The 24,000-nt window shown below is 39.5% G+C and overlaps 2 protein-coding genes across 2 annotated transcripts in view; one reads left to right on the top strand and one right to left on the bottom strand.

Annotated features, from left to right (window-relative positions):
- Positions 1-7,172, bottom strand: part of eloal (elongin A, like) — a 54,378-nt gene extending 47,206 nt beyond the window's left edge. Inside the window, exon 1 of the mRNA XM_079842580.1 lies at positions 7,004-7,172. Within this exon, the coding sequence (XP_079698706.1) occupies positions 7,004-7,045 (42 nt within the window). The 5' untranslated portion in view covers positions 7,046-7,172. The remainder of the gene's footprint in view (positions 1-7,003) is intronic.
- A 31-nt stretch (positions 7,173-7,203) lies between these two features.
- klhl31 (kelch-like family member 31) lies at positions 7,204-23,900 on the top strand. Its single transcript, XM_079842863.1, has 3 exons — positions 7,204-7,361; positions 11,011-12,213; positions 19,380-23,900. Exons 2-3 carry the CDS (start codon positions 11,039-11,041, stop codon positions 20,110-20,112), a joined length of 1,908 nt encoding a protein of 635 aa, XP_079698989.1. The 5' UTR covers positions 7,204-7,361; positions 11,011-11,038; the 3' UTR covers positions 20,113-23,900.
- The last annotated feature ends 100 nt before the right edge of the window (positions 23,901-24,000 follow it).

Here is a 24,000-nt window from a genome sequence, read left to right as displayed (position 1 = left end):
ACAAACATTTATGATTATCATCAATATGTGTTCAATTTTGTTCCAGGATTCTTTGATGAACAGAAAGTTCAATAGAACAGCATTTATTATCTGAAATTGAAAGATTTTATAACATTATAAATGTCAAGTGCCATCAATTAAATGCATCTTTGATGACTAAAAGTATTAATTTATTTAAAATTAAAAAATCTTTCTGACCACAAACGTTTGAACGGTAGTGTATAGTGTTAGACCGATATATCGGGCCGATATTTGCGATTTTTACGTGTATCGGCCGATATAAGGCTGCTGCGTTCGCCGATATTTTCCCCTGCATTATTTCCAGACAGGCGTCCACAGGGCAGCTCTCACCGTCTGCAAACTCTCTCGCTCTCTCTCGCGCATATTAATCAAAATCAATTGAGAATTGACACGATGGTAAAAGGTGGAAAGACTGAAGTTTCACGTGGAGCATTGGGAGATTTTTTCCTGAATTACCGCTGGTGTTGCTCTACAAGAGATTCAGTGAAGTGCACCTACACTCTAAAAAATGCTGGGTTAAAAATAACCCAAGTTGGGTTGAAAATGGACTAACCCATCCATTGGGTCGTTTTAACCCAGCAATTGGGTTGTTTTAAGCAAATATTTAACCCAACCGCTGGGTCAAAACAAACCAATTGCTGGGTTAGTCCATATTCAACCCAACTTGGGTTATTTTTAACCCAGCATTTTTTAGAGTGTAACCATTAAATGACTAGGTTGTAAATAGTTTTAAGTATAGTACAGTCAGTGTGCACTTTATTATGCTGCTTGCTTGTTGATACTGTGTGCAATAGTGTCATTATTTTATTTATGCTTCAATATTTATTATCAGAATTTATTTTCACCACTGAACTCTTTTTTTTCTTGTTCTACCTCACCTGTTTTTACTATTTGTTAAATATAGTTTTTTTTTAGTTCAATAAATGTTCCCTTTTTAAATTGTAAATTTTCAATTGTTATCATCATGATCATTGTGTCATTTTTATGATGTAAATCAATAAAAGAAAATCGGCAGCCCGTATCGCTCATCGGCTAAGGCTGATGAAAAAAAAAAAAAATCGGTATTGGCACTAAAATCCATATCGGTCGATCCCTAGTAGTGTATAATGTTACAAAATCCTGAAAACCATTGCACAACACATCATAATAAACATCATATTAGGGTCATGTGACACTGAAAAAGGTCATAAATCATGTCACCGTTTCAATTAGAAGTTCTAAAAAAGGGTCAAAGAAGCCCCACCCATTTCCACATGGCGGTGTAAAAAGCTGAATTTGCTGACCGAACGCTCCGGTCAGGCACTATGTTTGGAGAAACCCTAGCCAAGGCACTATAAATGGGCGATGCAGCAACAGTTCTAACACTCACACACACACACACACACACCCCGACGTTCACATGTTTGTAGAGTTCAGAGCGGCTGATGAACTGTGCAAACACATTAAACACAACGGCATGATGCACTACAGGACTCACCAACACATGGGCATTAAACTAAACCATCATCAGCAGAAGCACATCGCCTCAACTCTGAGACGGTCAATGAGAGAGAGAGAGACAGAGAGAGAGAGAGAGAGAGACAGAGAGAGAGAGACAGAGAGAGAGAGAGAGACAGAGAGACAGAGAGAGAGAGAGACAACTGCAGGGTTATATTTAGAAGAGCCAGCCACCTCCTCCTGGTCAACAGCTGCTGACCGGACACCTTTTCTGCCTATTCACGGGCCACCATTACCTTTTTATTTCTGTGCACATTCACTTTTTGTGCAAATCAACAGCAAAAACACTTAAAAAGATCAACTTGTAGGGAGGTTAAGTGACTTTTGACTTCAGGTCATGATGCAAAGGTCTCCTTTAGTGTGGAAGTTCCTTAGGGTCATAGAAATAAATGTATCCTAAGACACAAGTGAGATCACATTTTGTAAGTTCAGAAAAAGACCCAAATATATCCTATTCATACGCCTGTTCAATATTTTTCTCTCATGAATAGGGTAAAAAATGTAACCTTTAGATATCACCATGAAAATTACTGAGTTGATTACTTATATCAAGACAAACAAAAAATGTATTACAAGTCTTTTTTTTAATTGTTTGTTAACATGGCCAAACAGTGCATAATCTAATTGCAGATGTGCTAATTTGCATAACACAACAGATCTAAACATTGGGTACAGCGTTTTTACAACATTCAGAGATTCGGTCAGTCATGGAGGGTCTTGAATCAGCCTGAAGGGTTTGATATTCGCTATACTTTATCCCTTACTTGAGAAGATTAATGACTTGAATTGCACATGGCAGTGTAATGACTACAACAATCCATATCTTAAGATAGCTAACCAGTTATTTGCTGCTGCTAGCCGTGTTAGCTATCTAATGAAACTATTCGCTAATCCTAAACTTGACATCGTTTCACCAAAAATAGTCGTACAACAGCTCAACACACAACCAGATGTTCCCAATAAATTGTAGTTGACCAGCAGGTATGTTTTATTAATGAATAATCCATGTAGGAAAATCAAAAGGACATTTGTCTTACCTGAGGGACAGCTTAGGGACAGTTGAGTAGACCTGGAATTAATGACTGACTGAATCTCTGACTGTTTTAAAAACGCTGTACCCAATGTTTAGATCTGTTGTTTTATGCAAATTAGCACATCTGTAATTAGATTATGCACCGTTTGGCCATGTTAACAAACAATTTAAAAAAAGACTTGTAATACATTTTTTGTTTGTCTTGATATAAGTAATCAACTCAGTAATTTTCATGGTGCTATCGAAAGGTTACATTTTTTACCCTATTCATGAGAGAAAAATAATGAATATGCGTATGAATAGGATATATTTGGGTCTTTTTCTGAACTTACAAAATGTGATCTCACTTGTGTCTTAGGATACATTTATTTCTATGGCCCAAGGTACTTCCATACTAAAGGAGACCTTTGCATCATGACCTGAAGTCAAAGGCCTATTTTTTGGGCTTAACCTCCCTACTAAACTATAAAACTAAAAAAAAAATGCACCTGGGCTCTGTGGTTTCTTAAAACAAACGCATTTAAGCAATGTTGAGTGTTAATGACTGATCAGGTGTTAGGCTGAAGTACACCGGGGCTAGTTGTCACACTTGCATTATCGGTCATTTCATTGTTTTTCAGCAAACATGGACACACGTGACCCAACCTCACATATGAAACATTTATTTTTAAAATGCACCTTCATTATTATCTATTATTAGGGGTTTCTGTGCAAATATTGTGTAAATCAACAGCCTTAAAAAGCATTAAAAAACTATACATTTATAATGATTAGTCAAGCGTGAGTAGACCGGGGCTAGTTGTCACACTTGCATTATCCGGTTGTTAAAGGATTAGTTCACTTTTAAATAAACTTTTGCTGATAATTTACTCACCCCCATGTCATCCAAGATGTCCATGTCTTTCTTTCTGCAGTCGAAAAGAAATTAAGGTTTTGGATGAAAACATTCCAGGGGTTTCCTCCATATAATGGACTTCAATGGGCTCCAAACGGTTCAAGGTCCAAATGACAGTTTCAGTGCAGCTTTAAACGACACCAGATGATGAATAAGGGTCTGATCTAGACAAACCATCAGTTTCTGAGAGAAACCCAGCAGTTTTTATGATATTATTTTACCTCTTATCAGATGAACGTGATCGTCTCTGAGCTCCGCCATAACTTCCGCTAAGTGAGGTCAAATACTAGCGTGGTCATAGATATATCGATCATAGATGCCTCATTAGCGCCTGCACGGATCAGTAGAATGAGGCATCTACTATCGATATATCTATGACCACAATCATATTTGACCTCACTTGCCGGAAGTTATGGCAGAGCTCAGAGATGATCACGTTCGTCTGTTAAGAGGTAAAATAATATCATAAATACTGCTGGGTTTCTCACAGAAACTGATGGTTTGTCTAGATCAGACCCTTATTCATCATCTGGTGTCGTTTAAAGCTGCACTGAAACTGTCATTTGGACCTTGAACCATTTGGAGCCCATTGAAGTCCATTATATGGAGAAAAACCCTGGACTGTTTTCATCCAAAACATTAATTTATTTTCGACTGAAGAAAGAAAGACATGGACATCTTGGATGACATGGGGGTGAGTAAATTATCAGCAAAAGTTTATTTAAAAGTGAACTAATCCTTTAAATCCAGGTCCAAACACTTGCTTTCATACCACAAGAAAAACAACAAACGGTGCTTATATACATAATGTGGTGTAATACTACAAAAAAAATGTATATAATCATAACCTTTATCTCCATATCAAAATTCCAGATGGCAAGACAGTGATTCATCTTTTATAAATGGTTAAAATATTAATATCTGTGACGCTGTGAGCACATGAGACTGTTGTGTAGACTGTGAATATTTAAAATGGTTAACTTTTTAAAATGTTTGATGTTTAATATGAATAAATAGCGCTCATAAACGGTCGTCGATGGCATTCTCAAGTGAAACGAGTTGAGGTTTGGACTCAGAAACGTCACGACTTTGTTCAACACAACTGTAAACATGGAAAAGGGAACACAAGACACACGTGACCCCACATCACATACATATGACAAACAAAAAGCACCTTGATGACATGGTTGAGTTGTTTAAATGCTCCCCAGTGTGGTTGTATTGTGTTCCCCTGCTATCAGAGAGTCTTAAAGGTGTGTGTGTGTTTGTGTGTGTGTGTGTGTGTGTGACTGAGGTGATTGACTGAAACGCTTGAGATCCAGCCTGAGTTGTCCTGTAACCGCTTGAGGTGTGTGTGAGGTGTGAGATGGACAGACTGGACCCTACCGTGTGTCCTTCACAGGGCTCTTTCAGCTGATGCTTCAACTGCAAAATCTTCCTCACATCAGCCTCGGCCATGGCACATCCTCACGTGCGCGCGCATTACCTGCGCTTATTAAAGTCTCGTCACCTTTATATGGGCGGGACGGTTTAAGAGTGGATGTGTTTTACCCTGTGTGTGTGTGTGTGTGTGTGTGTGTGTGTGTGTGTGTGTGTGTGTGTGTGTGTGTGTGTGTGTGTGTGTGTGAGTGTGAGTGAACGAGATTCTAGAATCCGCGCACGAGCTTTAATTTAATTTGGCACATAAAAAGAGCACACAACGCGCCACAAACGCAAGCAATCGCGCTTTTAAACGCTGAGCACTGACTATTTACAGCTTTGATCAAATGTGCAGAGCACTGAGAGATCAGACACACACTTCTGATTGCATTTAATTGTTAGTGGTGTGTGTAGCCTGTTGATACGCGCGCGTCTGTTGCGTCGCGTCACGCGGTTACGCGCGCCATGTGCTGCTGAATCCTTCCATCCAAACAATTTAAACATAACATAGCTTGCTTTTGGAGCATTGTTGGTAACCTCATTGTTTTTTTGTTCTTTGTAAGTGTACTTATTGTTAATTTCGTGCATAATAAAAAAATAATAAAAAAGCCGATGTATCATTTAAAACAAAAAACAAAAACAAAACAAATTAAACATTGAAATTGTGGGGAAAAAATGCTCCTTGCAACAAAAATACTTTCTCACTAATTAAGTGTATTTCAAAAGAATACATAGATTTGACCCCGTCAAACATTTCATGACTGATATTGATACATTGCCATCATTTATTTTGGTCATGTTTCTGAACAACTTTGGACAAATATTGACACATTTATTAAAGACAATATCTATAACGTTTAAAGGCATTATTTTGTGGATACTTTAATTCTGACCCTATAAATAAGGCTTGCTTTGTCTTCTTAGCAAATGTTAAATGCATAAATGTAAGTTTATGAACAAAAACAAAACTAAAAATGCTGTGTTTTTTTAAAGAATTTAAAATGTAGGCCCATATTAATACAATTACATCTTCAGTAAAACAGAAAGCAAGTACAACGCCTCAATTTCTAAGGACTTTAATTTTGTACAATGTAATTAAAGTAGCTTTTAGGTGAATACTCTCTCTCTCTTTTATTTTTCTTGTTATATAGTGTTCAGCTAATCATGTTAACTCTTCTCAGTTGTGTTCTGATGACACTGAACGTATTGTTAATGCATTTTGTATATTGTATATCATAAACACATAATATCTGTTTTTTTTGCAATAAAAAGACCCTTTAATATACGCTCTTTCACATCATATAGGCTAATATTGTAATTTAGTCGGGTTTTTGTTCATAATTGGAAACAGTTTGGATAACCCCACATGAAAAAATACTATAGTATATTATAGTAAAGGTACAGTAAAATTACTCTAGTAAATACTATAGTGTTTTTGAACCGTACTATAGTAAAAATACTACAATATATTGTAGTATTTACTACACTTTGTTAATTTACTGTAGTATATTTACTATAGTATGGTTCAAAAACACTATAGTAATTACTAGAGTAATTTTACTATAATATACTATAGTATTTTTCATTGTGGGTGTTTTTGGTCATTCCCATTAATATAAATATAGATTTTTAAATGTAACATTTGCGTGTTTGTTTGAAGAAAATAAGGATGCTTTAGCTATATAATACAAATAAATGCAACCATTGTGTGCATTTTACAGTTGATCTTTTACTGTTAATTATGTATCTGTGTATAGATCGTTCCATACACTCTAAAAAAAAGGTTCTATATGGCACCAACAATGGTTCTTTGCTCGTAATCATAGGGTAACCTTTTTTAGTGCTATATAGCACCAATTATGGTGCTTCAGATGTTCTTCAGCGGTGCTATACAGCACCTTAGTCAAAGAACCGGTGAAGAACATCTGAAGCACCACAATTAGGTTCCCCGATTACGAGCAAAGAACCATTTTTGATGCCATATAGAACCTTTTTTTTTTTTACAATGTAGAACGTTTAATAACGTTCCAATTTGATTACTTTTTCCGCGGGAACCAAATTCAAGTCCTGTTCAATACGCACTGGAGTGTGTGTAGTGTTGGTGTGTTCATATCAGTTTGGTGTGTCAAGTTAAAAACCTTTGGGAACGCTTCTGGAGACGCCTGTTCCGTTCCGTTCATCTGTACTCAACCCAAACACACGCGTCCTGCTGTTTCTTTGTGGTGTGTTTTAATGTGTATCCTCCCTGTAGAAGCTGCCTGACAGACTCAGAGTCCATCAAGCGCTCTTCCGTGGATGTTTTATTATGGCCTGGAATAACGGCGGCGCGCGGCTCTTTGCGCAAGCGCCTTTAGAGGAGGAGTCACTCACTCGCGCTGTACTCGGACCTCTGACCGGACGTCTCTCTCTCTCTCTCTCTCTCTCTCTCTCTCTTCTGCACACCGACTGAGGGGTGCAAGTCTGTCCTTCCCCTGCACACACTTCATCTCGACATCGGTAAGTTCATTATACTGTCTTATAAACAATAAGTGTTTTTTTGGAGCACCTTAGTTTCAACGAAGAGCACCTTCACACCTTTGTTGGGTTCTTGAGTTGGAGTGGGTTCAGATCAGAGTGTTCTGGGTTATTTACAGTCATTAAAGCCACTGTGTGTGAACCTGGCGCAAAGACAGCACTTATAGAGAGTATAAATTATTTTATTTGACAGAGAAAACCCGAGAAAAGTGCGCGTGCTGAATGACAGACTGGTTCCAGTGACTCCAGTCTATAAAAGGACCAGCAGTGAGACACTGCCAGGCTATTCTTGGCCATAGTTGTTGTGATAACTTGTGACAGATGCGAATGCCGAGCTGATATGCTGCGATAACAACTCTCATTTCAGTATTTCAGCATTGGTATAAAGCTTTACACTTCCTAGATGACTTTGGGCTTACCTATGTTTACTTTTTGCTTCTGGTTAGAGTGACCCTAATAGTCAAAGGGATAGTTTCCCAAAAAAATCCCATTAAGTTGTTCCAAACCTGCGAGTTTCTTTCTTCTGTTGAACATATTTTAAAGAATGTGAAAAGGTTAGGTGTGATTTGTGGGTGAACTATCCCTTTAAACAGCACATGGTGTCGCTGCAGACTGGCTCAGTGTGAGATTATATGCTGTTTTGTTGCTGAAAATACTTGAAATGTTATGCTAATTGACTGATAAATTGTAAAATGTGACAGTTTTGCTCAAAACTGAATATATTGTTTGCATAAACTGCAGTTGTCCAAAAGTAATCTGATCAGATTTGGGCTATTGGATTGGATCAAATCTTGAAAATGATTCTGAAATCAGATTAGATTGCAAAATCCAATCTTGGTTTTGATCTGGATCAAACCACCAGGATGTGTTGTTCAAAACTTTTTAGTGAGATTGAGATACTTTGATATAAAAAATTATATTAAAAAAAAAAAATCCAGCAGAAGAGTGGATTTCAGGAACAAAAAATGTAACAAAAATGTGTTAAAAAATACATAAATTGCACAAATATATACAGATTTATATATATAAATATATATATATATATATATATATATATATATATATATATATATATATAATTTTGCTCTTGATTAGTTCAACTGTTAAAATAATAAAGTAGACAGTTAAAGCTGCGCTATGTAAGATTTGTTCAGTAAAATATCCAAACATCACTAGGCCAGTGTTTTATATTTTGTTCAGTTGAGTAATATCCCAAATGTTTCCAGCTGTTTGTAAATGGTGAGATGCTATTTTAGCCGAGGAACTGGGACGTGTGAGGGCGTGGGCGCATATCCGCGTTCCCCTCGGTTTCTGGTTTTATTCTGCAGAAACGCTTTCCTCTCACTGCAGTGTGAACAAGTGTCATAGAGTAACGCCATCCCATCATCAACACACTCAGATGTGTGTAATATGATCAGCAGAGCTGCGTTACCTCACACTCATGAGCGGAGGAGCGGAAGTGGCGACTGTGGCTTCATAAAAGTCCCGCTGCTCGCGAGGTGTGTGTTGCGTTCATCTTATTAACAATCGCTCCAGCGGTTCCTCAGCTCCACAACACTCGCTCCTGCTTCTGCTTCACTACAGTAATGTTAATAATCACATCAACATGATTTCTGCCCGAGTCCTATCCCCATTCTTTCCCACCGGCTGCGAGCTGAAGATCACATGACCCAAGACGGGCTAGCATCAAACTACGCCTTTGTTTTGAACAAGCGACCTCTAGCGGACGGAAAAGCTACAAAGTGGAGCTTTAAGTAAAAAAGAGATTTTGGCACAATAAGATAAGCCCCCAAAGATCTGTCAATATCTACGGAGACCCTAAAGGAACATGGTGAAGGAAAAAAATATGAGATGGAGCAAATGCTTTTGCATTCCCTCGCAAAAACCTTTGTGCTCCATCGAGAAACTTTGCATTCTCTTGTGTAACCCTTCCTGTTCCATGCTTTCTCCCATCACAATGTCCTTTTAGTGCTTCATTGTTTAACCCAGATAGCAACATAGTGTCGGCCCAGATCCGGCCCATATCTGGTAAGTGTTGAATCCACATGTACCAGATGTGGCCCAGATCTGAGCCGACACTATAGCGGCTTTTCCACCGCAGGGCCGAACGTTTCTCATTGTGTAACCATTCTATTCCGAGCCGGGAATTGAAATTGAAAATGGAAGGGGATGTTTGTTTGTTCATGTTGTTTTCTTTCTCTTCAAATAAAGCACTGAAACTGACCCCACATTGACTATCTGCCTGTTGTTCTTTACATAGCTAACAGCCTATATTGTGAAACTTAACCCCATTTGGAAAACTGGTAACCTGAAAGAGTGTGTATCTGGATTAGGGTGATCAAATCCAATTTTGCTTTGAAAAACTGGCACAGAAAATGGTTTATCAGATCCTGGATAGTAAAACATGGGATTTCCAAACGTAGATAATTCTGATCCAGATTATATTTGGGCCCAGTCTGTAACCATATCACCCTGTATCCCAAGACTGGTTTCCCACTGAAGCTAAGCAGGGTTGAGTCTGGTCAGTACCTGGATGGGAGACCAACTGGGAAAACTAGGCTTCTGCTGGTAGTGTTAGTGAGGCCAGCAGGGGGCGCTCATCCTGTGGTGTGTGTGTGTGTGTGTGTCCTAACACCCCAGTGTAGTGATGGGGTAGTGACTCTATACTGTAACAAACACCATCCTTCAGATGAGACGTTAACCTGAGGTCCTGACTCTCTGTGGTCATTAAAAATCCTTCGGAAAAAGAGTAGGGGTGTAACCCCGGCATCCTGGCCAAATTTGCCCATTGGCCCTCTCCATCATGGCCTCCTAATAATCTCCATATCCTGATTTTCTTCATCACTCCGTCTCCTCTCCACCATCAGCTGGTGTGTGGTGGGTGTTCTGGTGCAAAATGGCTGCCATTGCATCATCAGGTGGTGGTTGAGGAGATTCCCCCCTTCTATTTATAAAAGCGCTTTGAGTACTTAGAAAAGCGCTATATAAATGTAACAAATGATTATTATACACATTTAGGTGGACATATCCTAACCTGCTATTTTTATATGGTCAGTGAATATGGCTTTTTCGAAAATCGATTCTTCTATTACATTTGGTCCACCCAGTTTTGGATATTGGTTAAAGCTACACTGTGTGATATTTTCCCCCATCTAGTGGTGAAAAGGTATATGACCATCCAGTGAATATTAGTTTCTCTCAATTCCGATTTCGTTTTAACTCCTACGGTGGCCGATTTAGTCCAAGATTAACATGGCTTCCAGTTCGACCTCGTCCACATTCGACACGGTACCATCGAGTGTTAAAACGCGAAAGGCAAAGCTTGAATTTACGGGAATGTCCCTCTTTGGCTAATGTACTTTCAAGATGGAGGGGCAACATGGCGACCCACATTCAAACCCTCACCCGTATGTATTTTCAATGGCATATTATAAACTTACGAGAATACTTTATTACTTGAAAGAAGTAAATATACATTAATGAGCACATATATTTTTGAAAGAACTAAGTGTTTTTAGCTAAGAATAAAGTAAAAAAGTTACACAGTGTAGCTTTAACATCCATTTTATATATATAAAAATATACAATTTATATAAATGGTTAAAATGTGCTCTCCTTTTGTCAAAATTAGGTCTTGGCTGTGACCCATCACTACAGTCATGGCACCCAAAAAGAACAAGACCGCTAAGAAGAACAAAGCCGATATCAATGAAATGACAATTATAGTAGAGGACGGTCCCACCAACAAAATCAATGGGCTCAACACTCTCCTGGAATGTGGGAATGGCTTTAGTTGTATCTCAACGGAGGTCACTGACCCTGTCTACGCACCCAACCTCTTGGAGGGTCTTGGCTCAATGAGGCAAGACAGCTTCCTCTGTGATCTGACGGTCGCAACCAAGTCCAAGTCCTTTGACGTCCACAAGGTTGTGATGGCTTCCTGCAGCGAGTACATCCAAACCATGCTTCGGAAGGATCCATCCCTCAAGAAGATTGAGCTCAGTGATTTGTCCCCAGTTGGTCTGGCTACGGTCATCACATATGCCTATTCTGGAAAGCTCACCTTGTCGCTCTACACAATTGGTAGCACGATATCAGCAGCCTTGCTGTTGCAGATCCATACTCTGGTGAAGATGTGCAGCGATTTCCTGATGCGGGAGACCAGTGTGGAGAACTGCATGTATGTTGTCAACATCGCCGACACGTACAACCTGAAAGAGACGAAAGAGGCTGCTCAGAAGTTCATGCGGGAGAACTTCATCGAGTTCTCCGAAATGGAGCAGTTCCTCAAGCTCACCTACGAGCAGATCAACGAATTTCTCACGGACGACTCGCTTCAGTTGCCCTCTGAGCTCACCGCTTTCCAGATTGCGATCAAGTGGTTAGACTACGATTCGAAGAGGCTGAAGTATGCCCCTGATCTGCTGTCCAACATTCGCTTTGGAACCATCACTCCCCAGGATCTTGTTAGTCACGTGCAGAACGTTCCCAGGATGATGCAAGATGCCGAGTGCCACCGCCTGTTGGTCGATGCCATGAATTACCACCTGCTGCCTTTCCAGCAGAACATCCTGCAGTCCAGAAGAACCAAGGTCCGCGGCGGCCTGCGAGTGCTGCTCACGGTGGGGGGGCGGCCGGCGCTGACCGAGAAATCTCTCAGCAAGGACATTCTCTACAGAGATGAGGACAATGTCTGGAACAAGCTGACCGAGATGCCCGCAAAGAGCTTCAATCAGTGCGTAGCGGTTTTGGATGGCTTTCTTTATGTGGCCGGTGGTGAAGACCAGAATGATGCAAGGAACCAGGCCAAACATGCCGTCAGCAATTTCTGCAGGTACGATTTTTCATCCATTTTTTACAAAGGCTTTATTGTCAACTGTAATAGGTGTGCACATCCGCAACCCAGAATTGGGCTCAGGTGCAGGACATAAAAAATTGCATGAACGTCTGCACTCTGAACTCTGGGAAAGTTTATTTGAAAAACGGTGGTCAAAATGTTACACTTTTTAAAATGCAGTGTTAAAGGAACACTCCGCTTTTTTTTCATAAAATAGGCTCATTTTCGGTCTCCTCTAGAGTTAAACAGTTGAGTTTTACTGTTTTTGAATCCATTCAGCCGATCTACGGGTCTGGCGGTAGCACTTTTAGCATAGCTTAGCATAGATCATTGAATCTGATTAGACCGTTAGCATCTCACTCAAAAATGACCAAAGAGTTTAGATATTTTTCCTATTTAAAACTTGACTCTTCCGTAGTTACATTGTGTACTAAGACTGACGGAAAATGAAAAGTTGCGATTTTCAAGGCTAGGAACTATACTCTCATTCCTGAGTAATAATCAATGAACAAGGTTCCCCAACCTGCCAAATCCCACTTTAACCACTGCTTATGAGAAGGAATGATATTTCCTAGCCATATCGGCCTAGAAAATCACAACTTTTCATTCTCCGTCGGCCTTAGTACACGATGTAACTACAGAAGAGTCGAGTTTTAAACAGGAAAAATATCAAAACTCTTTGGTCATTTTTTGAATGAGATGCTAACGGTCTAATCAGATTCAATGATGTATGCTAAGCTATGCTAAAAGTGCTAGCGCCAGACCCGGAGATCGGCTGAACGGATTCAAAAACGGTAAAACTCTGAACTGTTTAACTCTAGGGGAGTCGGGAAATGGGCCTATTTTCAAAAAAAGTGGAGTGTTCCTTTAAAGCTTAATTCGGCATGAAATGGAATTGCGCTCGTCTTTTCTTTCCTATTGTGACGTATATCTGAGTAAAACGGCTTCTCGAACAAGAACAAATGTAGGGCGGGGCTTGATTGGATGGTTGTAGTCTTATATTGGTTGATCTCGTGTGAGTGACAGGTTGCCCCACCCTTGCACTAGTAAACATTGGAGATGGCCCTGTCCCAAATAGCACCCTAAGCCCTTGCAGTCTTCCTAAAGGTCTGCACTTAACAGTCTGCGACCTAACATCGCTTTAACTCACGGGAACAAGTCTTCTGCAAGTCTCGCTTCAAAAGTGTGCATCAAGGTCGCATAGTGATAGCAAAGGGGGACGCTCGTGAGCGCTCTTCTGAAACCTAAAATGACAAATGGGACTTGACACCCGAACGTAAGGCCCTATCCCAAATGGTACCCTAAGCCCTTGAGATCTTCCCCTGAGTCTTCACTTTTGTGATGTAATGCCGCTTTAACTTTCGGGTAGTAATCTGCTGTGGATCTCGCAGTCTCTGCGAAAGTGCGCATCAAGGGCGAGTATTAACCAGAGGTGGACAAACTACACAACTGCATTACTCGAGTAAAAGTAAAAGTACTACTAGTCAAATGTTACTCTGTTACAAGTGAAAGTTGTAAAAAACTATTTTTACTTAAGTAAAAATACAGAAGTACTTGTTTATAAAAGTACTTAAGTATCAAAAGTAAATGCCATGCTATGCCATCATGGTCCAACATGCTATAACCACCTTGAACTAATTTAAATACTTGTATAAAAGTTACAAAGCTGCTGTCACTTTAAGGCAGAATGCACAAATCCTATACACTGATACACATCCAATATTCCCCCAACTGTTTACGTTCACTTAAGACATAATCAACTTTGAACATTTTGACATTTTGTGTGTATTGGTCTGTTTAAGTGCGAAAAAACGCAAAAGAAAGCTCTATTCAGTACTCGTGCTCTGGCATCTGAGAGGCACAAAAACCAGACTGAACTGAGCTCTTTCATCATGCTTTTTCAGTTTCATCCATACGTCTATGCTTCTCTTTCTCCCAGACATTTAAATTTTTGAACATTTTATGACATTTTATGACATTCATCAAGTGTATGCCAACGAAACTAATCTTTAATCTTTTCAGAAAACTTAAACTTACTTTCTAAGTATGGCCATGGGTGCACACACTGTGCCGAGGAACTGTCTTCTTCTATTTTGCTATAAACTGATCAGTGTTCAAAAAATGTTGGGAAATTATGACCCTACAAAAGTGATTACTTATTGGCTGTCTGCAAAAAAAAACAAAAAAAACTTTTAAAGAAGAAAAAAAATCATCCACCATCCATTCGACCATCAGATGTGTATTATGTTGAACTAATGCCTGATATATTGTGACAAACGAACACTCAGACAGAAGCTCATACATCACGTGAAGATCGCGCACAGAGAGTATCGCAGAAACTCAGTGTTAACGCGTCCTGTGACTAAAGTAAAGTCACTAAAGTAGCTTAGAAACTCAACCGTTATAGGCATATATTTTAATACCTTTGAAGTAAGTACAAACCACAGCTTCATAATGAATAGAGACGGTAAGAGTAATTAACACACACAATCACTCTCTCATTAATGCTTTCAAATAAATATAATGTAGGCCTACTGTGCTAATATATCTGTATCAGATGTACTAGCAGTAATCTGCCCCACACTGTAAAAAAAATCCCCGTAAAATTTACGGTAAAAAAACGGCAGCTGTGGTTGCCAGAACTTTACCGTAAAAAATACGGCAGTAACGTTTTGGGTTTTTAGGGACAGCACCATATAATTTAAAGGTTTATAATGTAATAATCACGGTTAAAAAAAAATATTTTACAGTTCAAAACCGTATAATTTAAAGGTTTATATTGTAATGATTAAGTTTACACTGTAAACAATTTACAGTAAATAAAAACATATTTCATTAACTGAAATAATGTTAAATTACCAACCTATTGAAATACTAATATCTGTTATGTATCTTTGATATATACGGACAACCACCAATCACAGTGGAGATGAGAATCACATGATGAATCAAAGCTCATCACAAGCAGCTTTTAAGAGGACAAAACTAATATATAGAAGAGCTCAGTCTCATTCACACACACACTAAACACCATCATGGTAACACACGTGAAATTTAAAAAATGCAATAAACATTAATTTAACAACATCAGATGTAACATAAAACCCTAATGTACATATACATAACTGATTAGAAAAAAACAAAGAAGAAAAATAGTTCTTGCAATGAAAATACATAAAATGCGAAGTGTCACGCTGGGAATTCTGGGAATGTCAATTTACGGGTTTTCACTGTAAATTACACAATGACTTGTTCTTTTTCACTTCCAAAAACTGTCAATTTAACGGTATTTTACTGTAAAATGAAATGAAATGTAATGTAAGATCTATTGCAGTTATTCACCGTATATAGTACGGAAACTTTCTGTTAACCAATTAACTGTTTTTCACTGTAGCATTTTTACAGTAAAATCATAACAAAGCATAAGAAGTGCGCATTAATGTCTCATTCACAAAATATCTCTCTCCGTTGCATTACCATTAACATACACAGCAAATTACACAAAAACACTCACACAACTAACAGTAAACAAACATATACACAGACTGTATGCCTTTTTGAGGGTGCAGTTAATAACTGGTAAACTTGTATCTGCAAAACAACTCAGATAAACTGCGTACGAGCTCTTGCTTTCGTTACCCGGAGACTATAATACCCATCACAATAGGAGATAATGTAGACCTTAAACATATCTAAAATGAAATAAATTTACATATAACCAGTTTAATATGGAGAGGCACTGAAATGTAGACCTTCGTGTTTTTGACCTACAGTGTTACATGATGTGAGAACAGTTATTTATTACGGTTTGTATGTTAGCAGGGACTTTAATCGTAACTTAATGAGAGTTTGACAAACAGAAAATCCTCTCAGGATCCCTGGAGTCAGTGTTACAGTCCCTCAGGCACGACATTTGAGCATTTCTGTAGCATAAACACCATCAAACCAATGAGAGCTTCGGATTTTGCAATGCATCTCTATGGCGCTGAACCCTAAAGATGTCCAAGTTCCGGTCCCAGCGCAACTGATACTCAACTGCTATTGGCTCATCTGCGTTCGAGGGGCGGGGCTTACCGATAGGTCAATTGAGAAGCACCCGAAGTGTGCCATTTGGGACAAGGGCGCATGAATGTAAAAAACATACTGTGCACGTATAAATCATTTGTAATAAATACTGGCTTATTTTCGTTTATTGTCAACTGGCAATATGTCCACTGGCACAGAGGTGGACAAAGTACACGACTCCATTACTTGAGTAAAAGTACTATTGGTTAAATATTACTCCATTACAAGTGAAAGTTGTAAAGATAGATTTTTACTTAAGTAAAAGTACAGAAGTACTTGCTTTTAAAAGTACTTAAGTATCAAAAGTAAAAGTAAACGCATTATTTTATTATTGCTGCATTGTTGTATGAACGCACTGTTCCATCATGGTGGTTTAAGCTAGTCATGCTAGCATACCTTAAACTCATTTAAATACTTGTTTAAAAGTTACAAAGCTCTTATCAAAGTCAAAATCAAAATCGTACTAGAAAAGAAAGGTTTCTACATTGTGTTTATTTGACAGGATTATGTAAAAACATATTTCTGAAAGGACTTCAGTTAACATTATTAGCCCAACTACGCTTTTGCATGCTAACTAACACCATTGTCGAACGCTACCTATGCGTTAGCGCTGTAACCGCAAGGCTATCGCAACATGGCGGGTAAATCTATTCTATAAAAATCATTTGACCAACCATATTTCATACAAGTGTTAATTTTGACAGCAAATTTTGATTTAGTTTTAGTCATAGTCTTTTGACTATAACATTTTAGGCATCTGAATTGTTTAAGTTTTAGTCTAGTTTTAATTAACTATAATAAGATTTTAGTAGATTCAATAGACTCAAATTCACTATTTGTGGTCTGGCGTCTGAGAGGCAGCTTTCTGTGTGCACTTTCAGACTTATCCACATCTGCTCTTCTGAATTTTAACTTTTAAGTATGGCTATGGTTGTGTGCACAGCATCTGGGAACTGCCGCCTTCTATTTTGCCATCAATTGATTAGTGTTCAAAAAATACTTGGAAATCATTGAACTTCATGTGATCCTACAAGAGTGATTACTGATAGGCTGTCTGCAAAAAAAAATAAAAAACGAATCATCCACTGACTTTCAAAGCGGCTACGACTTTCTACTTCGAGGGCTTTGATAGAAATGTAGTGGAGTAAAAAGTATGATATTTGTCTTTCAAATGTAGAGAAGTAAAAGTCATAAGTTTCCAGAAAAAATACTACTCAAGGAAAGTACAGATACTCAAAAAGTGTACTTAAAGGGTTAGTTCACCCAAAAATGAAAATTCTGTCATTAATTCCTCACCCTCATGTCGTTGGACACCCGTCAGACCTCCGTTCATCTTCAGACACAAATGAAGATATTTTAGTGTAAATCTGATGCTGAGAAAGGCTTCAGATAGGCCTCCATTGGCATTCAGTACATTTACACTCACAAGACTCATAAAAGGCACTTAAAACGTCGTGACAAAGTCCATCTCACCACAGTGACTCTACAATAATCTTACGATGCGACGACAATAGTTTTTGTGCGAAAAAAAAATCAAAATAACACCTTTATCCAACTTGTTCTTGTCTTCTGTGTGTGTCTCCACGACGCATGCGCGAGAATATGACGTAGCGCCGGCGTTCGGGAATCCATGAAATGCCACTTTAGCCACATTTTGAGAACTACACCGAGACCTAAAGCACAATCAATGTATAATTCAACAGCTTAGACACGCGCGTCTTCCTCTGCTCGTAAACAAATCTCTTCTGGGTCATGTGTCCGAGCGCCGGATCTGCATCATATTCTCGCGCATGCGTCGTGGAGACACACACGGAAGACAAGAAGAGGTTGAATAAAGGTGTTATTTTGATTTTTTTTTGCGCACAAAAACTATTGTCGTCGCATCGTAAAATGATTGTAGAGTCACTGTGGTGAGATGGACTTTGTAACAACGTTTTTAGTGCCTTTTATGAGTCTTGTGAGTGTAAATGTACTGAATGCCATGGAGGCCTATCTGAAGCCTTTCAGAGCATCAGCTTTACACTAAAATATCTTCATTTGTGTCTGAAGATGAACGGAGGTCTGACGGGTGTCGAACGACATGAGGGTGACGAATTAATGACAGAATTTACATTTATGGGTGAACTAACCCTTTAAGTACAGTACTCAAGTAGGCTTGCTAAGATAGTCGGTGTTGCCGGTGTTACCGGTGTCCAGACTCAACACCGCTTACATCACTTGCCCACCGTGGCACCGCCCACCGTCTTTTTGATTTTTTTTATAGTAATAAAATAATTTAGTTCAGTTAGAGAACAGACAATACAAATAAAAACTGAACGTATCTGCTTAATAAAGCATGACCTGACCGTGAGTCTCGGCAGCGGCAAGAGTCATTCATCAGATTTAAGAGTGAGGAGCTGACTGAGATGATCGCGGAAGATTTGGTTTCAAAGTGAAACGTAAAAGCGCCTATTTCGGCAAGTTTGTCATTTGTTTTGTTGTTGTGTTTTTCATTAAAAATAATAGGCTAATGAACCCACAATTCCAGCAACCTGCAGCCGAATTGGCGCTATTCAAAACCGAAAGTAAAATGTGCACGGCCGCACAGAGCGCGCATTGTTTACTTTCGCCTGGCTCCGCAGTGCGAGCCTCCGCGATACGCTGACTGCACGCATTCATTTTTGCCGCGCGCACCGAGTATAAACAAGGCTTTACGGACGAACTGTTATTCATTCATGGCGTGCATCTCAATCATTGACTGATCAATGCTTGATCAGTGCCCTGACTACTGAACTAGGGAACTGATTGAGACGCACCCATGGCCTCACAGAGCGCGCATTTACAGACGAGCTTCATTCACGGTGTGTGCGCACTGGCGCGTTTTTAGTCCAGAGCGGTCGTGTGCATGTTACTTTCGGTTAGATAGAATTAGTGATTTAAAAGCCTCCGCCGGTGATACCGGTATTACCGGTGTTGTCACACATCAATTAACCGGTGGGGAAATTTCCTCACCGCCACATCCCTATACTCAAGTAAATGTACTTAGTTACTGTCCACCTCTGCACTAGCATGTATGTTTTCGAAAGCAATGCATCACTTATGAATATTTCTCTCATCAGATATGACCCCCGATTCAACACGTGGATCCACCTGGCTAACATGATTCAGAAGCGCACTCATTTCAGCCTCAACACCTTCAACGGCCTCCTGTTCGCCGTAGGGGGGCGCAATTCTGAGGGCTGCCAGGCGTCTGTCGAGTGCTACGTGCCGTCCTCCAACCAATGGCAAATGAAAGCTTCAATGGAAGTCCCTAGATGTTGCCATGGCAGCACAGTTATCGAGGGCAAGATCTTGGTTAGCGGCGGTTACATTAACAACGCCTACTCTCGCGCCGTATGTTCTTATGACCCGTCGACCGATAGCTGGCAGGATAAGAACAGCCTGAGCAGCCCGAGAGGATGGCACTGCTCGGTGACCGTTGGAGATCGTGCCTACGTCCTGGGTGGAAGTCAATTGGGCGGGCGTGGAGAAAGGGTCGACGTCCTGCCAGTCGAATGCTACAACCCTCACTCCGGCCAGTGGAGCTACGTCGCCCCCTTGCTAACGGGGGTTAGCACAGCCGGAGCTGCCACCTTGAATAACAAGATTTACCTCCTGGGGGGCTGGAACGAGATTGAGAAGAAGTATAAAAAATGCATTCAGGTGTTTAACCCCGATCTTAACGATTGGACAGAGGATGACGAATTGCCTGAGGCTACGGTTGGCATCTCGTGTTGCGTCGTCAACATCCCAACGCGCAAAACACGAGAATCGAGGGCCAGCTCTGCGTCATCCGCACCGATTAGTATATAAGCAGCGAGAGAGCAGTGGGAAATGTTGCTAGATGTAATTGAGTACAATTTTTTATTACTATTTGTTAATGGTCAACTTTTCTCACAGATGCTAAGATTGTCGTAGTAGGGGTGTAACGGTACACAGACGTCACGGTTTGGGGTCATGATTGCTTAAAAAATTATGGAATTGTTGATTTGTTTCTCTAATTGATATACTGTTAATATGCTAATTAGGGTTCCCTAGCCTAGACCAGTGTTTCCCAACCTTTTTTCGGGCATGGCACCCTTTGAAAATGTTCTCCATTTTGTGGCACCCCCTCGCGTACGTTACGCTAGGGGTGTAACGGTACAGTTTGCTCACGGTTCGGTTTGTATCACGGTTTTAGGTTCACGGTTTCGGTACGGTTCAGTATTTGCTATGTTCAGGGAAAAAATAATAAATAAACTATGCTTTTTAGGTTTTTTCAGGTATGTCTAATAGATAGTTTTCAGATACAGAAATTGATCGAATGTAAAATAGCATTGCATATTTGAGTGTATAAATTAAAGATTAATCCTATTAAACTTACAAAAGCTATTCAATCAAGAGCAGTGAGTGATGTCCTTGTCTTTTGTTGTTTGGCATTAAACAGACAGCAGTAAAGGCTACTGCCCCTTTAAGACCTAATGCTACTGCCCCTTTAAGACCTAATGTTACTGCCCCTTTAAGACCTAATGTTACTGCCCCTTTAAGACCTAATGCTACTGCCCCTTTAAGACCTAATGTTACTGCCCCTTTAAGACCTAATGTACCTGCCCCTTTAAGACCTAATGTACCTGCCTCTTTAAGACCTAATGTACCTGCCTCTTTAAGACCTAATGTTACTGCCCCTTTAAGACCTAATGTACCTGCCTCTTTAAGACCTAATGTTACTGCCCCTTGAAGACCTAATGTACCTGCCTCTTTAAGACCTAATGTACCTGCCTCTTTAAGACCTAATGTTACTGCCCCTTTAAGACCTAATGTACCTGCCTCTTTAAGACCTAATGTTACTGCCCCTTGAAGACCTAATGATCGGATATGCGTCGTCTTTCTCGACTGTATAAAGTTTACTTAAGGCATATACAGACTATGTCTGCTAGAATACTCATCAAGATGGACACGTTGACATACTTGTGTGTGAGTTTGTCCGTTCAAGAACAAGACTTGAAAGAGAACTCAATATGTGCACGCTGAGAGACGTGTGCGCGCTCTCGGATGAGCGCACAGAGACACATTTTCTCACAGTGCGCGCGACTTCTCATTCGCGTCTTCTGGCACTAAACCCGGGTGATGACGGCGAAAATTACTGGTCATATTCAAACATACGGCAGCACATGCATTGAACAAAGTTTACAAAGAGATAATTATTTGAAAAATTTGAAAAAAAAAAAAATTATATATTTGAAGGACTTTTACACGGCACGCATGCTCTCATCTCACGGCACCCCGGTTGGGAAACACTGGCCTAGACTCTCGTACTTTTCATTTGTTCAGAGAGTCTGGCCGCTCTCCATTGACAAGCGTTAACTTCCTTGAAGGCGGGAACTCTGTTGAAGTTTAAAACTATTGGATCTGCCCAGAGCCGCTCTGGATCAGCGGTAACCAATCGCTAACGTTTGGCCGTGACGTATATCATCTCAAACTAGCGCATGACATCAATGTCATCGTTCTCAGCCACTCCCTCTGTTCGCTGATAGGACCGGTTAAAATTTGACCGGAGAAAACCAGCGAATATACCGCAATCCCAGACGGAGAACTGAAGGAGAATGAAGATTGAGCGGAAGGACGTAGGAGGGCGGAGCCAGGCTACCTGGAAAACACATGGAAAATTAGAGAAAATGTCCTGGAAAATCTTGTTGTTGTCCTGGAAAGTTTTTTTAAAAAGTTGCAATTGCGAGTTATAAAGTTAGAATTGCGAGATGTAACCTCAAAATTGCATGTTATAAAGTCCAATTCTGATGGAAAAAACAACTTTTTTTTCCAGAATTGCGAGTTCACAATTCTGACTTTATAACTTTTATAGCAATTGCGAAGAAAAAATCAGAATAGCAAGATAAAAAGTCGCAATTTCTTTTTTTCTTTTCTTTTTATTCTGTGGCGGCGGAAACAAGCTTCCATAGTTATAATGTATGATTAAAAGCTCATATTAAAAACTGATTTTATAGTTAAGTCATGGCAATAAACTGTACACCTTTTAAAGACTTGATTGATGTATTTTGCGTAGCCTATGCCATCAGTTTCTTTGAGCGTGAGAGTTCATCGACATGCGGTGACAATGGCGGCTCTGTGGTGCCTGATGTCATAGATATACATAATAAAGGCTAGATGTCTTACGGCGGAGTCTCTAACGTCATCACCGGCGGCCATCTTGTCACAGGCCAGCTTTCTGGCGGGCTCTGTGGTGCCTGATGTCATAGATATACATAATAAAGGCTAGATGTCTTACGGCGGAGTCTCTAACGTCATCACCGGCGGCCATCTTGTCACAGGCCAGCTTTCTGGCGGGCTCCTGATGTAAGGCGAGTGATCTGAACACAAATACTCTTATCTCGCTGAAATCTGGACGGATTTACAAATGGTTTGGTTTCTTACAAATGTTATTAACGTGGCTACAATTCTGGATGCTTGAACAAATTATGAATAATTATTCATTAGTATGCAGTGTCATAACTACATCTCTGACGTTTATAACAAATCAAACAGTTTGAAAATTGAGCAAGTTATGGTTAATTAAAAAGTACATGCACTATTAAAACACAATGTTAGGAGTGAGCGAGCTGACTGTGACAAGATGGCCGCCGATCTCATTGGTCGGACAGTTTTTAACGCCTGGTTTTGCGCGTCGTGTGCACACTCACGTTGGCGCCCTTTGTTAGTCACGAGGCGTTAAACGTCAGCGATACACACAAGTGGAAATCGTCCCTGTGTGAAGCTCTGGCGTGAACTCTTGTTTTGGGCGTAGATCGTCTCTTCTTCTTCGGCTCTTTTTCCTGCTGTGGTTAGCGGTGAGCGCCCCCTTCTGGACTGGAGTGTGGATCGCCCATGACCGACTGTATTCACCGAACCGTGACGAACACACGTACCGTTGCAGCCCTACATCTCAGAGAATCACACACACAAGCCACTATGTTTAAAATTGAAGCCTTTTGAAAAGAAAAAAAGGAATGATGTGTATTTAACCCTCTGGTGCTCTTCGGTCATTCTGTTTTAAAAAAAAATTAAATCACTTCTTCATCAGAATGATATGAAACTTGGTGACTTTTATAGCATTAGGGATGTAAACACACAAAAAAAATTAGGTCATGATTCCAGCATGATAATCGGTTGTAAAAAAAAAAAAGTAGCGTTCATTGTCTTGACCGACCATAGGAAATGAATGGGAAATCAGCAAAAATTCACAGAAAAAAATCGATATTTCTAACAAAAAAATATCTAAAACTTTATAATAAATAGTCTTTGAGATTTTTTAAATATATATTCAAATCCATCAACAACAACAAAAAATCATTAAATGTGTTCAAAAGAGAACTAGTGAATTCTCAAGCCTCTCCATAGAGACCTCTAGTGGTTACACACATGGTTGCAGGATCTCTTAAATAATTCCAAAAGAGGGGCTAATCTGCCTTCAAAAAAATGTATTTTGAAGGCCTAGCCTTTATTTTAACCTGAAATACTGCAATAATTATTATTTTAAAAAAATTGAATTACAATTTTTTTTTTTTATTATTTTCAATGACAAAAATAGACCATAATTATTGCATAAATATTAAAAATATACCATCAAATCATCTCAAAATACAAAATTAAAAAGAAAAAATATTATTGAAGAAAAATAAATTGCATTGGTTTTACTGGGGTGGAGGAAGTTTAATGTTTAGGTGTCCG

This window comes from Gobio gobio (genome assembly GCF_949357685.1).
Source record: "Gobio gobio genome assembly, chromosome: 18".
Lineage (NCBI taxonomy): Eukaryota > Metazoa > Chordata > Actinopteri > Cypriniformes > Gobionidae > Gobio > Gobio gobio.
Note: the sequence above shows the minus strand (reverse complement) of the source record. Positions and strands in the feature narration are given on the sequence as shown.